The sequence below is a fragment of the Misgurnus anguillicaudatus genome, chromosome 10 (genome assembly GCF_027580225.2).
Source record: "Misgurnus anguillicaudatus chromosome 10, ASM2758022v2, whole genome shotgun sequence".
Taxonomy (NCBI): Eukaryota; Metazoa; Chordata; class Actinopteri; order Cypriniformes; family Cobitidae; genus Misgurnus; species Misgurnus anguillicaudatus.
In genome coordinates, this window is record NC_073346.2 from 33224204 (window position 1) to 33239509 (window position 15306).

The window sequence follows — 15306 nt, forward strand, 5'->3', positions numbered from 1 at the left end:
AACATTGGGTCAAAAGGAAACGAACCCAGGCGTTGGGTTTAAATGAACCAAGAACATAATATTTGAACCAAACTTGTATTAAAACAACCCAGTATAGGGCTGTCACGATTATGAAATTTGGCTGACGGTTAATTGCCTAATAAATTGTGACGTTATGGCGATTAATTGCCTGTTTTAGGGCTTTGGCGATTATGACGATAAAATTTTTTCTTTGTTTATTACATTATTTCACGTAATATTGTGATTATTTAAATTAAATCTTTTGCAAGGTTTACCTGGCAGTAAGCATGAATACACATAACACATATTTAAAAGTAATCTAATACTGTCTCGTTTATACAGGCGCTGCAGCTCCCCCTTGTGTTTTTTAGAGAGATGTGCAATCATTGCGGTGATCTGAAATCATCACAATGCGGTCAAACAATCGCGATGAGACGATTATATAATCATTGTGACAGCCCTAACACAGTATAGGTTAAATTATAACCTAACAGGTTGGGTTCGTCCTTCAAATGGGTGAGGTGTCCCTTTAAATTAAGCTTTGTATAGTTAGAACCCAGTCATGTTTTTGAATGGTTGTGTGTCATTTCCTCAGTTGCCGCTGAGACAGGAGAAATACAGATTTCAATGTTGCACTTCCTTCTTTCAATGATGTAAAAATCATCATTTTGCATCATTGAAAGCAGGAAGTCGAATATCTTTGTTGAGGGGGTGAGAATACAAACACCCCTTTTCCTGGTCAAATAGGCACCAAATTCGAAAATGTACGTTACCTTGGCATACATGACTACTGGTTGTTATTTTGGCTCAGAATGTTCTATAAGCAAATAGGTTTTTAAAAAAAACACCAAAAACTAACAATTTAAGATGCAATCATAAAAGCATCGTAGGGAAAATATTTTTTTGAAAATGTGCTAATTTTCCAGCTCCCCTTGAGTAAAAAATTTGATTTTTACCTTTTTGGAATCCATTCAGCTGATCTCCTGGTCTGGCGGTACCACTTTTAGCATAGCTTAGCATAATCCATTGAATCCGATTAGACCATTAGCTTCATGCTAAAAGAATTTCGATATGTTTCCTATTTAAAACTTGACTTTTCTGTAGTTTGTGTACTAAGACAGACATCAAATTAAAAGTTGCGATTTCTGGACAGATATGGCTAGGAACTATACTCTCATTCTGGGGTAATAATTAAGGACTTTGCTGCTGTACCATGGCTGCAGCAGGCGCAATGATATTACGCAGTGCCCAAAAATAGTCCTCTGCTATTGAAAGTTACTAAGGGGATTATTTTCGGCTGCTGCTAGGGGTGGCACGGTTCACAAAACCCTCGGTTCGGTTCGTATCACGGTTCTATGGTCACGGTTCTCGGTTCAGTACGGTTCTTGTTGTTATTTTTTTAACACTCCAGAAATGTATTATCTTATTAATGTATTTATTATCCATAATTTAGGATACAGTATTAAAAAAAGTTATATCATGTAATCATGCACAAACTGAATTTGACTTTAAGCACATTATTGGGAACATCCCTGAGGAAAGCCAGGCGAGATTTTGACACAGTGAGAGGGAAGACATTGATGATTTCAACATGCTTTTCATTTATTTGGCAAAAAAGAGAATGTGTATTGCCATCTTCATGAACTTTGTGTGCATTTTTAGCACACAAAGAGATAACTTGCCTTTATCAAAATGCCAACCTCATTGTAGCTCTAAGATTTATCACTGAGAGGCTAATACTGCAGAGAGAATATGTGAACGAGAGAGAAACATAACGTTTACACCTGTAATATTTAAATCCGTCTCTTTTGTCCACTTTTGACCATTTCTGTCCTGATTACTTTAAGGGGCAGTTTATGAAATAAGATCGCGCAACTTTCACTCGCTAGCAAAATGAAACTACGCGGAAATCAGCCGCTTTCGTTTTATCAACGAAAGGCTAAAAATAGCGCTGAATACGAAAAGACGTAAAACAGTGTTCATTACCTCAGATTAGATAAATGGTCGAAGAGAAGGCTGTCGCGTGTGGTTGTATCTATTGTTTTATTTCCGCTGTCATCATAGGTAACATAAAATAAAAAATGTTTCCACACACCAAACTTATACGACACTGGGGCATCCTCCAACTCCGGGCAGACTTCCATTTCTCTCCCTCTTGCCATTTCTACACATAACATGACCGGCAGCACTCACTCTCCACAGCAGTCACCTCTTCTTTCGCGCTATTCGCGAAAGGGAAACACGCTATCTGGGGTCACATACAGGGCATGAGGCTACATTGCGCATGCCATGAACCGTTGAACCGTACGGCACACACGCGCTCCGAACCGAGACAAGCGAACCGAACGGTTCTGATTTTTTTCATGAACTGTGCCACCCCTAGCTGCTGCGTAATATCATTGCACCCCCTGCAGCCATTTTACAGCACCAAAGTCCTTGATTTTTACCCCAGAATGAGAGTATAGTTCCTAGCTATATCAGTCTAGAAAAATCACAACTTTTAATTTTCTGTCGGTCTTAATACACGATGTAACTACAGAAGAGTCAAGCTTTAAATAGGAAAAATATTGAAACTCTTTGTGGGTTTTTTTTGCGCAATGCGGATGGTCTAATCAGATTCGGTGGGTTGTGTTGAGCTGTGCTGGAGGTGGTGCTGCCAGACCCGGAGATCAGCTGAATGGATTCCAAAACGGTAAACAGCAAATGTCTGAATTTAGGGGAGCTGAAAAATGAGTATTTTTCAAAAAAAGTGGAGTGTCCCTTTAACTGTAGTTTACAGACCATTTCCTTGTTTTTTAGGATGTACAAACAGTCATTCTGGTCATTGAATAGCATGCAGGTTTCCCGTCCTATAAAGTAAGCACAGCAAGTACTTTTATCAGAACTGAGTGGCAATTCTTGATGCAACAAAGATAATGGGAACAGATTTTGTCCAAGCTGTCATTCTGGGTCCATCATGCCTTGCATTAACGTATGGAAGAATTTATTTGCAGCAATATACAACACAAAGCATGTGTCAAAGTGAAAAATACAAAAAACCTGAAGATGTATATACTAGATGGAGTGTCCTCAAGTACATTGGTAGAGCATTTAACATGAGTCAAAAAGGTCAAAGATCAAAAAAGCAAATAGTATCTCCTATTGCATTACCTAAAATAAAAAGCTACATAAAAGAAAAACATGGATGTTTCAAAAGGGCATGTCCAGATTTATTACCATTTCAAGTGCGATTAAAAATAAGACTAAAATGTTGTGATTCCTGACCTGATTACATGTTCAGTCCAATCCAAATACCTCCTCAAACCTTCTGCGTAGCTCTACATACTCGTCTGCTTTCTCCACCACAGCCAGTCCAGGCACATAATGATGCGGGCCAAAATCAGGTGCCAACGTGGCCATTATTTGGACCATACGTGCATCCTCCACTCTTGAATTGACTGCAGTTGTTGGCTCTTCTTCAATAATTTTCCAATCAGACTCCATAGTCCAGACATCACTGGTGATCACCTTGCTGGTCGCTGTATGAGAATTAATAGGAAACAGGGTAAAAATCTAAATCATATAAATAAAAAACAGGTTAACAAATCACCACAATGTGACATTTTTATATGAAAATTCATAAAAAGCTTAAGGCATGTACACAATCTGACTTAAAAATGTATATCTTGAATGCACTGTGTGCTTCCTGGGATTCAAACCCATGTAGTTTGCAATGCTAACAGTTTATGCTACAGGATTACATTAACCGTTTCTTTAAAAAAATGTGCTTTATAAAAACTTATCTTAACCTTGAAATCAACATTTGTAGGATCTTGAAAATTCTTACCAGGACGTTCAAATGCTGTACACTTGGAGTCACAGCACGAGCACACAGAATTAAAACCGTACAACTCTTCCCATCTAAAGAAGAAATTCAGTTCATCTTACGTCAATCTTGGTACCAATTCAATTTTATAAGTAATAAAAAATTACATTAAAACTCAATATACCGTTTTGTTGCCTGGTTGTAGGTGCACAACTTTGAACTTGGTGTTGGAGTTACACCTCCTACAGATATTTTACAATGCATGTACAGATGCTGGAAAACAAACAAACAGGGAAACAGCCACACCAAATGAGCACAATAAACTTCAGGGTTCCCACAACTTAGTTAACTTCAAATTCAAGGACCTTTCCAGGTCCAATACCCTCAAATTCAAGGACTAAATGTGGGGACACATTTCAAGTAAGAGCAAGGTTACATCGTGTTACTTTTTAAGATAAATTGTTACAGTTCCCTTTCGAGGGAACTTGCGCTGCGTTACTGCGGTGACACTTTGGGGACGCCTCCAGTTGTAAGTGAGTCTGAATGTGTATATCAAATTCAACCAATGGTGAGGCTTAACAACAAAGACAAGGTGACACAGGAGCCAGGAAGTATATCGCTATCTGAAATATTGCCAAAGACAGCGTTGCAGGGACGCAGGAAGTATGGCAAGGGAGACGCAGCGTCTCGTTCCCTCCTCAGGTAACAAGAGTTACATACGTAACCACAGACGTTTTCATTTGTCAAACACAACTATGCAAAAAATCATTTTGGTATGAATCAACATTCGCATACAGAAGATATAAGCATTTAAAGCGAACAGTTAAAGAGAACATGTGCTTAAAAAGTTTAAAATTTTTATGATATTATCCTACACTACACAGGAAACAATATGGATTTTTTGCCAGAAAACTTGCATTAAATAGATTCAAGCACTTTCCATGACCTGTATCTATGTATGTAAATTAAAAAAAAAACTTCCCAGCGCCTTGAATTTTTCCCACCCCCAGATTCACAAACTTTCAAGGATTTCAATGACCCGTGGGAACCCTGAAACTTCCACAGATTTTATTCAGATAATTTAAACTTTGCTAAAAAGCATAAACCCTCTTTATACAAGTAAGCATTTGTATGAAAATGTCAGCATGTCATTTTGAGTTATTTTACCTTTCCCGACATTCCATAAAATAGAAATGCATCCAAGGAAAACTGCACAACATTCCTTTCCTTACTCTGTATGAACCTTGACCATCTGCTGCTCTTGCTATCAGTCATGCACCTAAAATGACAACGATGCATGCATACAGCAGATGTTCGAATTATATTGGGGAAACAATCATAACCCTAAATAGACATAAATATTACCCATGGTTTTCAATGACTGTAAAACGTGGCTTGGACAAATGAGAACTGTCAACGGTCGCATAGCAGGAATCCACAAACAGTCTCTCATCCTCGGCAAGAGAAGGTCCATCTGCCTGAAAGTACATGGGGTGACCAATGGTATAAGCTTCGGTGGGTGACAACCTTCTCCATTGTGCTGAAACAAAGAATAGGAAAACATCACTGATTGAAATTCAATGAGCATTACTGGTCAACACAAACATTATTTACCATCACGGGGAGTGAGTGCGAAACTGTCCACCGTTTTCAGGGGTCTAAAGTAGTTCTGAAAATTTACTTGAGGTGTGAAACCAATTTTGTACGAGTAATGATACCTGGAAAGAGATTTCTGTTAGTTAAAATGTGAATTTTAATACATAAAAACATTGATTAGCCCAAAGAGAAAAACATGACACGTTTTAGTGGAATGTTTTTAAAACAAGCACCTGCCTGGTACAATCAAAGTCACATAACCTGCATCCGAAATCACAGACTGTGACAGTACGTACTCAATTAAAAAGCTTATCTACTTCTTGACAGTCAAAACAGGATATATAACAGGATTTATAGCAGTGGCGGCCGGTGACTTATTTTTCGGGGGCGCAAGCTCGTAAAAACATTTACTTAGCCCGTCATGTGTGTGCAGCAGGCACGTATTTTGATGTGCATGGGTTACATGACACTACGAACACACATTTTGACATGAAGAGCAACACACATGACACTTTGAACACATATTTTGAATTCACGCACCTCTGAGGAGATGTTACCGGCCGCCACTTATAGTAACATTTATATTTATAATACGCTTTTCATGTGCATCATGTGGCCCGTATGTTTTTTACTTCTGACGCACTAACATGTCGGACACATAACTAGATTGTACCTGTTAAAGTGACATTCAATTTTAATGATGAAAGGCATGGCACGACGAATCGACCCCTGGGCGCTCACAGGAGAATAGTGCAGTATGTTGGAGTATGCAACTCTGTTATTTATCATCTGTATTGGATAAACAAAGTATTATGGCACAACAAAATGTTTACAACAAAACCACTTAATAATAATAAATTACACACACCTTTCTCTTGCTTCCACACTGATCCATATCATAAATAAATAAATAATAGTTCTTCGTAGACTTGCTTATGTCGCACGTGCCGAGTTTTAATTTGTCCTGAAAGCCGCTGGGTCCTAAAATCTGTTTGTTTACTTTAACAATCATTTTCTTGAGGTTACACGCGACGTTTATTCCATACGATCGACCGTTGCGTCGCGACGTTGCAGGCGGCGCGTCCCCAGGGATGAGAACTTTTCTCGTGTCCTCCGGAAGTTGCTCGCGACCCACTCCGCGCGCGGGAGAAAACTGTTCTTTATCCAGAAGAGGAATTCTGGAATGCTGAAATATGGGAAGTTGTAAATAAGGTGAATCGCGGCGCTTAAGGTCGGTTTCGTGAAAATAATTTCCATAACGTGTTGATGGCGAATCGTTGAGAGAATGTGGCGCAATGGCGACGCGCGACTGTAAAGCATACACGTATGTACCCAAGACCAAAAAAATAAATACTGATGGTAAATTATGCTTCATATCTCTTCACAGCGTAAAATAGGCTAACTACGATATATGTATGCTAACCAATATAGGCTACTGACTAACTACGACAGCTTTGTTTACTTGCTTCAACAAACCAAGATGGTTAATTAATGCACCTGTTGCCTGCATGAAACAGCCAATAGAAGACACAAACATGAGTGACGTGGACGTCACACCTAATTGGAGTCTGAAAACTGTCTTGCGCATGCGCAAATTGACGTCTTACCGGAGCCATTGAGCTCTTTCCCAAAGATACATTACAATCTGGAAACATATACACTGATATCTTAAATATTTTTGCTCCATTGTTATTTTTTGCATCTTAACATTACTGTTCATGTCAACAGGGATGCCATATTTTTGTATGCCAACCAGGGCCAGAGGTTAGCAGGACACTGGTTCCCTTGCCAAAAAGCCTATTCGTTTTATTCTTGTAGACTTATCACAAAAAAGCTCTGTGTTTAACAAAAGTTTATGACATATTTTGTCCACCAAGGTAATATTCACACCACTTTTATGAATTTTGAAGTCCAAATGCATTTACTACCCTTGGCCTACAAGCGAACTACACTACGATCTCTTGACCTCAATGTCATCACCGCCAAACTTCAGACAGCTCTATCAAACTTTATTAAACAAATTTTAAAACATGTTCCCTAATAAGGAAAAACTCTGTGGAAGAATCTTTACTGGGAATTTTGGCATTTTTGGGGGGATCCTCATGCATGATGACGTTTCAAGTCCCTGACAACGTCTGTAGTAGTGGGGGTATTACTGCTGTGTTTTCTTTTCAAAGAATAAAATGTAAAAAATAATTTGGGCTTGTGTTTACCCAAGATCTTATTTATGGCACATCTCATTGTGACAATCAAAAGATTCACTATGCCTAAATTGCAATAAAGATTTATTCATTCATTTTTCACAGACTCTCCATCTATAAGGGAATGCAAAAACATCAACACGAACAACAGCATAAAACGTTTTTATTTTATTTCCAGAATGTCATTATGCTTGTGAATTAGGCTCAATCCATAAACATGACAACTTTTAAATAGATGCTAAGATTTCTTGTCCCACAGACGCAACTGCGAAGAAGAGTCCGTCACGGGTCCTAAAACAAATACATAATGAATAACATTAAAAGTACAAACTTGAATAAATGAAACTAATATAAAGACAACAGTAATACCTTGGAAACATTTTCAATAGTGATCCAGTGAGCCCTCAGACCTCTGTTTCTCTCACATTAGTTTGGGTTAATCTGCATCTTCATTCCACTCCTTTGGTTCTTGTTTGGCATTTAAAAACACATCTTCATCAATCACCATTTGAGACTGTATTGTACTTTGTACACGCGTGGTCTCCTCTAAATCATCAGATTGCATTTCATCTTTGGAAATCTTTTCTTCTTTTGGCAAACTTTCGCTGGATTTTGTGTCATTATTTGCATCTTCCAAAGGTTCATCTGACAACTGAACATTAGGCTTTTTCACAGTGTCAGTTACAATTGTGCTCCTGACACTCCCTGCATCCGTGCTCTTTTCCATACGTTCCCCCAAAAACACCACTTTTCCAGAACGACCAACTTTGTATTGAAACTCTGAAATTGCGAGAGCTGCCTTTGTTCCAGCAATTACTTCAATCTCTCCATGATTCACAAGCTTTTCTTTGTCTTTCTCTCTTGTTTCCATTTGTTCTTTAGGATCAGTCACAATCTCCTCTGTGTAATCCTCATCTTCTTCATTGATTCCTTGTGCGCTCTTAAACTTCACGTCCTTTGTGCTATCCTGTGTACCGACCCATTCTCTCATCTCCGTTTGGGTAAGTGATTCTTCAGTCTTGTTCAAAATCCAGGATTTGCTTGTTATCAGAGATTGTCTCACATGGGGCAAAGAGGCTGGTAAACAAGAACATATTGCTTTGATGCTATTTCTTACGTGCAAGTCAACATTAAAGATTTCAAGGTTAGGTTCTTTGTAGGATTATTTATAAAGAAAATACTGTGATAAATAACAAAAAATCACTTTAGCTGGGTTTTTACCGGCAGGGTCACATACAGTATTGTTCAAAATAATAGCAGTACAATGTGACTAACCAGAATAATCAAGGTTTTTAGTATATTTTTTATTGCTACGTGGCAAACAATTTACCAGTAGGTTCAGTAGATTCTCAGAAAACAAACAAGACCCAGCATTCATGATATGCACGCTCTTAAGGCTGTGCAATTGGGCAATTAGTTGAAAGGGGTGTGTTCAAAAAAATAGCAGTGTCTACCTTTGACTGTACAAACTCAAAACTATTTTGTACAAACATTTTTTTTTCTGGGATTTAGCAATCCTGTGAATCACTAAACTAATATTTAGTTGTATGACCACAGTTTTTTAAAACTGCTTGACATCTGTGTGGCATGGAGTCAACCAACTTGTGGCACCTCTCAGCTGTTATTCCACTCCATGATTCTTTAACAACATTCCACAATTCATTTACATTTCTTGGTTTTGCTTCAGAAACAGCATTTTTGATATCACCCCACAAGTTCTCTATTGGATTAAGGTCTGGAGATTGGGCTGGCCACTCCATAACATTAATTTTGTTGGTTTGGAACCAAGACTTTGCCCGTTTACTAGTGTGTTTTGGGTCATTGTCTTGTTGAAACAACCATTTCAAGGGCATGTCCTCTTCAGCATAGGGCAACATGACCTCTTCAAGTATTTTAACATATGCAAACTGATCCATGATCCTGGTATGCGATAAATAGGCCCAACACCATAGTAGGAGAAACATGCCCATATCATGATGCTTGCACCTCCATGCTTCACTGTCTTCACTGTGTACTGTGGCTTGAATTCAGAGTTTGGGGGTCATCTCACAAACTGCCTGTGGTCCTTGGACCCAAAAAGAACAATTTTACTCTCATCAGTCCACAAAATGTTCCTCCATTTCTCTTTAGGCCAGTTGATGTGTTGTTTGGCAAATTGTAACCTCTTCTGCACATGCCTTTTTTTTAACAGAGGGACTTTGCGGGGGATTCTTGAAAATAGATTAGCTTCACACAGACGTCTTCTAACTGTCACAGTACTTACAGGTAACTCCAGACTGTCTTTGATCATCCTGGAGGTGATCATTGGCTGAGCCTTTGCCATTCTGGTTATTCTTCTATCCATTTTGATGGTTGTCTTCCGTTTTCTTCCACGTCTCTCTGGTTTTGCTCTCCATTTTAAGGCATTGGAGATCATTTTAGCTAAACAGCCTATCATTTTTTGCACCTCTTTATAGGTTTTCCCCTCTCCAATCAACTTTTTAATCAAAGTACGCTGTTCTTCTGAACAATGTCTTGAACGACCCATTTTCCTCAGCTTTCAAATGCATGTTCAACAAGTGTTGGCTTCATCCTTAAATAGGGGCCACCTGATTCACACCTGTTTCTTCACAAAATTGATGACCTCAGTGATTGAATGCCACACTGCTATTTTTTTTTAACACACCCCTTTCAACTAATTCAACTAATTGCCCAATTGCAGAGCGTGCATATCATGAATGCTGGGTCTCGTTTGTTTTCTGAAAATCTGCTGGTGGCTTGTTTGCCACGTGGCAGTGGAAAATATACTGGGAGCCTTGATTATTCTGGTTAGTCACATTGTACTGCTATTATTTTGAACAATACTGTATATTCTGTGTATTTCTACTTACATTTAGTTTTAACTTCACATGTGGCTTCACAACAAGCACAAACAGATGCATCAGCATACAGTTCCTCCCACCTTATGGCAAAAAGACAACAAAGACTGAATCAAGCTCCTCTGCAGTACCAGACCAGACTCTATGAAAGCAATACTCACATTTCTGTAATACTGTTATAGGTACACGACTTAGCTGAAACACTTGCAGTTGTATTGTGAACTGACACTAAGCAATGCAGGTGAAAGTGCTGTAAAAAAAATAAAAGAAATGTAGTTAGCACACATGCAAACATGGACATTAGAGCAAGGCTTATAACATAGGGGAAGTTGTCACATGGGGCTGCTGTAATCACACTTTCTCCATACAGTGTGACAACATGCCCCACTAAGTTAAGTTCTCTTTATTCTTAGATCAACAATTGGAAATGTTTAATATTGCCAATCTGCAGTCAAAAGTTCACGGTTCGAATCTAATAATCAATTGACAGGAATAACTGATTGATAAAATATAACCCTAGCAACAAGTGTGACAACTAGCCCCAGCCTCCCTAAACACTCCATAAGAATCAAAACAATACCGTGCCAGTAACTTGGGGGAGTAAAAAGGCATCAACTGAAAACCTTATGAAGTTTGACTCTCGTTGGATAAAGCGTGACAGACTTTCATCCCTTCTGCTGTCCTCCATACACCTGAAATCGTACAGTTTGCTATTTGTTTGTTCATTTTATATTTGAACACAGAATGCACAAAATCACTTACCCGTAATTGTGAATAACGCTGTGTTTTGGTGTAGAGTTTGGGTCTTTGGAAGATGTAGCATAACAGGAGTCAACGAAAACCCTTTCTTCCTCAAATATACGAGCGGCAGAGACTTCAAAATACATGGGCTCCCCAAGCATAAAACTCTCATTTTCCCCGAGTATTTCCCAGCGTTCTAGAGTTCACACACAATTTCACAGACTATGGTCACCATTTAAAGTATATGAGAGGTCAAACAAAACCGGAAATGATAGATACAGAGAAGAAAAGCTTACCATTACACACAGATATGGTAAACTTGACACTGCTTTCAAAACTCTTGTAAAACATGTGTTCCCTTATCACAGGCAGGTAGCCCATTTTGTAAGAATAATGAAATCTGTAATATTAGAAAGAGGTTAATGTAATGCATTATATATTTAAACGTCCCAAACTATCTCGGGATTTGTGTTTTACCTGTTGTATAGGCACTGGATGTTTAATGTAAGTGGCACAGCTCTGATTACTGTCCCTTGAGGCTCTGGAATATATTGTATGGTGTTCGAATACATGATCTGGCCATTCATCATCTAAAAAAGGGCATAAACTGTTTTTTTGCAGTCCTAAGTGCATTTTAAGAAGAAAAAACATTAAAAGTGCACAAAGTCATTTTGTTAACATTTTAGTGGCCAACATGACAGTGGTTTTGGATGGCTAACAGTGGTGGTATTGAAATAAATACGAAATACATGCATTTTAAAGCCACTATTGTGGCTTATCTAAATATAGCAAAATTCTTATATATATATATATATATATATAGACCGTTTCATCGGGCGCACGTGCGGTGACGCGTTGGTCTGAACTTTACTTCCAGTTTCTGTTTAATGGTCTGACTAGCTGCTGAAACTAAACTCTTAAACAAATACCTCATCAAAAATAACAAATGTTTTCGGTCCCTATGTAATCTACGTGTTTATTTTGCTTGCTTTATAAATAAACTACTTTAAAAAGACTTTGTTGTTATTTATTCTTCGCGGAGTTTACCGGAAGTTACGTGATGACCACGAAAGCCGCTTGTTTATGTTGTTACTGCTGAAACCATCCATCTATATATATGCTGGGTTATTTTCCACTCTAATTTCTGTAGAAATTACAGTATTATTGGCAGCTGTTTGCCAGTAACTTACTGTAGATCTAAATTTATGTTATTTACTGGCAACAGTTTCCTCAAAGTTAAAGGAGAACACCATCGTTTTTCAATATTTGTTCTTACCTCAACTTAGACGAATGAAAACCAGCTTTTCTCTTTTCAATGCGTGCACTTAATCTTTGTACAGTGCATCGCGAATGTGCCAGCATTTAGCCTAATAATATAATTCAATATAGTTCTAATTTTTATCCGCTTTAAAAAAACATCGCCACATTTTGTTTTGTGCCACCATACTTACTCATGTAACAGTCTTTAAACAGGGAAAACATGAAAGTGTTTGGTGGCTTCTAAATTCATCCCTGTTTGGATCCTAAGGAATGAAATGAGCTAAGCTAAATGCCAACACATTCACAACGCGCCGCACAAAGACCAAGTGCACGCATTGAAAAAAAGAAATGCATGTATTAATTTGTCTAAGTTGAGGTAAGAACATACAAAAATATTGAAAAACGGTGGTGTTTTCCTTTAAATGAACATTTAAAATCCCCTCATGCAAAGTATTCTGGAAACCAAAACAGAAAAAGGTTGATGAGGATTTATGACTCATCATGCTTTGCATGAGGCTGTTATTTTATAGTTTTATTTTGTAAAGATTTGTTAATGTTAACTTAACTTTGAACAAACTGTTGCCAGTAAATAACATTTAAATCTACAGTAAGTTACTGGCAAAGAGTTGCATAACTACTGCAATTTTGTACAGTGTTTTAACCTATTGTATGGGTTGTTTTAACTCATTGTTAGGTCAAATATAAACATTTTCTGGGTTAATTTTCCCTAACAGCTGGATTTGTCCCCTTTTGACATAAGTATTTTTTTGTGTCAGTTTATAATTTTATTTACAAACAGAAATATCAAAAAAATATAAAACAAGATATATTTAATTAACAATATTTTTATATTATCTTGCTTTTACTGGTCAAACCTGAAGTCCATAATTCAATCCTGTTAGTTAAAATGTAAACAAATGTGACCCTGCCTGTAAAAAACAGGTAACGTCATATTTTTGTGTGTGATTTACGGTTTGTGAAATTATAACCTTGATATTGACTGTCATGTCAAAGCTTGAAATCTACGTAAAATTGATGGTTAAATGCTTGGCTTTGATCCTCAAACCTCAAAATTAAAATCTGAGACTTAGTCTAGATTTCATAGATGTATATGTGCAGTGCAAATAAATGTATTAGTTTATTTTTGTTCCCCAACATCTTACCGTTAAAGAGCTGTCGCACTGATTAAGATCATAATGGAAATAGATGAAGCCGTTGTCGGAGCGCGAGGCAGAACAAGTACCCAGGTAAAAAGATCCAGGTGAACTTCTGAAACCCAGCAGCCTCTTGTTCACCCGTACCGAAACCTTACTGTACCCACACCAAACCTCCACGCCACGAGTATTGCGCACGGGAGACACCTGGATGCGCTGAGGATTTACCTGAGGAATAAGAAGGCTACTTAAAATACTTGGCAGGTGTCTTCTCCCCGCTACAGGTCTGAACAGCTCCATGTCCACGAGAGGAACCGGGACATGGTCAAACATGGGGAAAACGTGATAGGGACGCATAACCGGAGGGGGTTTGTTAAATTCACTATCTCCTGTCCACGGCCCGATCCCTCCTGACATGGGAAGGGCTTTCTGCTCCGTGGATACGAGCTTGCTATATTTTGGTGGACCTCCAAACATCTCGGTTTTGGGGATGAAAAATAATACAAGAAGGTACAACGGAAAACAAAAAAAATTCGTGCGTCCCATCATAACGCTTTAAAAGCAGGGAACAGAAAACGCTGTCCTTGTAAAGGGACGCAAAACGCGTACGACCGTCACCTGTTGATGGATGACGTGAATTCTAATTTCACGTCACTCGAGTACGCGCCTTGCCGAGTGCGCGCAGCCGCTGTTAGGTCTATTTTGTTGTCTTTCCTGTCGTAGCAATTACATTTATTATTGGGTTCTAGCATTGAAATCATACACAATTATAAGATTTTTATATAGACGTCCCCAAAATGTTTGTGGTTTGTAACTTAAATTGCTAGTTAGAGGCAGGTAAATTTAAACCACAGTAAACAGAGATTTACATTGTTACCATTATTGAAAATAATTGTCCAAATTTATGATTTTCATTATAAGCAGGTTAACCTTGCAGGATATATATATATATATACACACACAGATAAAATGATTCATTCAATTTACTCATTTTTTTAAAAGTAAATGATCGCAATCAATTTATTTAAGCTACATATAAAAAAAATAGAAAAACAAAACAAAAAACTTTTGTTTAAATGTAACAAATAAATTGATTGCAACCACTTACCTTAAAAAAATTGAGTATATTGAATGAATCATTATACGAATCAAAATAATAAAAGTGCTTCTAATTCTTTCATTTATAAAAAACTGAAATTTATACTTTACCGATATTAACGTTTGTATTATAGTACAAACTATAAAATGTGCTCTATATATATAACAAGTAGGCAGGCAATTCTTATGTGACATCTGAACCCCTTGATAAATCCTCCTGCATCTTCTGCTTACAGTTTGATATTTATACAGTTTGATAGATTATTTGTAATCAAAATATGCTGTGAGATGCTCCTCCACTTGGTATTTTTTGGTTGAGTTTTCAAAATTTATTGAGAGGTGACAGAGCAACAAGTTTTTCTGAATACTGCCCCCCCAAGACCCCTCCAGTTTTATATATATATATTTATTTATTTCCCTTTATTCTTAAATAATGATTTAATAGACACAAAGATCTGCATTTGTGTTATAAGCAGCTCGGAAACATCTGCATTATCAAAGTTTATCAGTGCTCAGACACGTTTCTGACAGTGCATTGTGAGTGCGACAAACTGATATCCAACGTCTTCTAAACATAACAAGCTTAGAGGACC

At 37.7% G+C, this 15306-nt stretch overlaps 2 protein-coding genes across 2 annotated transcripts; both read right to left on the reverse strand.

The window, feature by feature from the left end:
* Positions 1 to 2943: 2943 nt before the first annotated feature.
* Positions 2944 to 6910, reverse strand: zp3d.2 (zona pellucida glycoprotein 3d tandem duplicate 2). The gene is made up of 8 exons (XM_055210987.2): positions 6270 to 6910; positions 6075 to 6190; positions 5420 to 5523; positions 5171 to 5345; positions 4973 to 5084; positions 3990 to 4078; positions 3827 to 3900; positions 2944 to 3518 (listed from the first exon to the last, which is right to left on the reverse strand). The coding sequence occupies exons 1-8, from the start codon at positions 6774 to 6776 to the stop codon at positions 3277 to 3279; spliced, it is 1419 nt and encodes a 472-aa protein (XP_055066962.2). The 5' UTR covers positions 6777 to 6910; the 3' UTR covers positions 2944 to 3276.
* Positions 6911 to 7748: 838 nt separating this feature from the next.
* Positions 7749 to 14294, reverse strand: zp3d.1 (zona pellucida glycoprotein 3d tandem duplicate 1). Its single transcript, XM_055210984.2, has 9 exons — positions 13625 to 14294; positions 11679 to 11791; positions 11498 to 11601; positions 11223 to 11397; positions 11041 to 11152; positions 10622 to 10710; positions 10473 to 10543; positions 7972 to 8679; positions 7749 to 7893 (listed from the first exon to the last, which is right to left on the reverse strand). The coding sequence occupies exons 1-8, from the start codon at positions 14162 to 14164 to the stop codon at positions 8039 to 8041; spliced, it is 1845 nt and encodes a 614-aa protein (XP_055066959.2). The 5' UTR covers positions 14165 to 14294; the 3' UTR covers positions 7749 to 7893; positions 7972 to 8038.
* Between the last annotated feature and the right edge of the window lie 1012 nt (positions 14295 to 15306).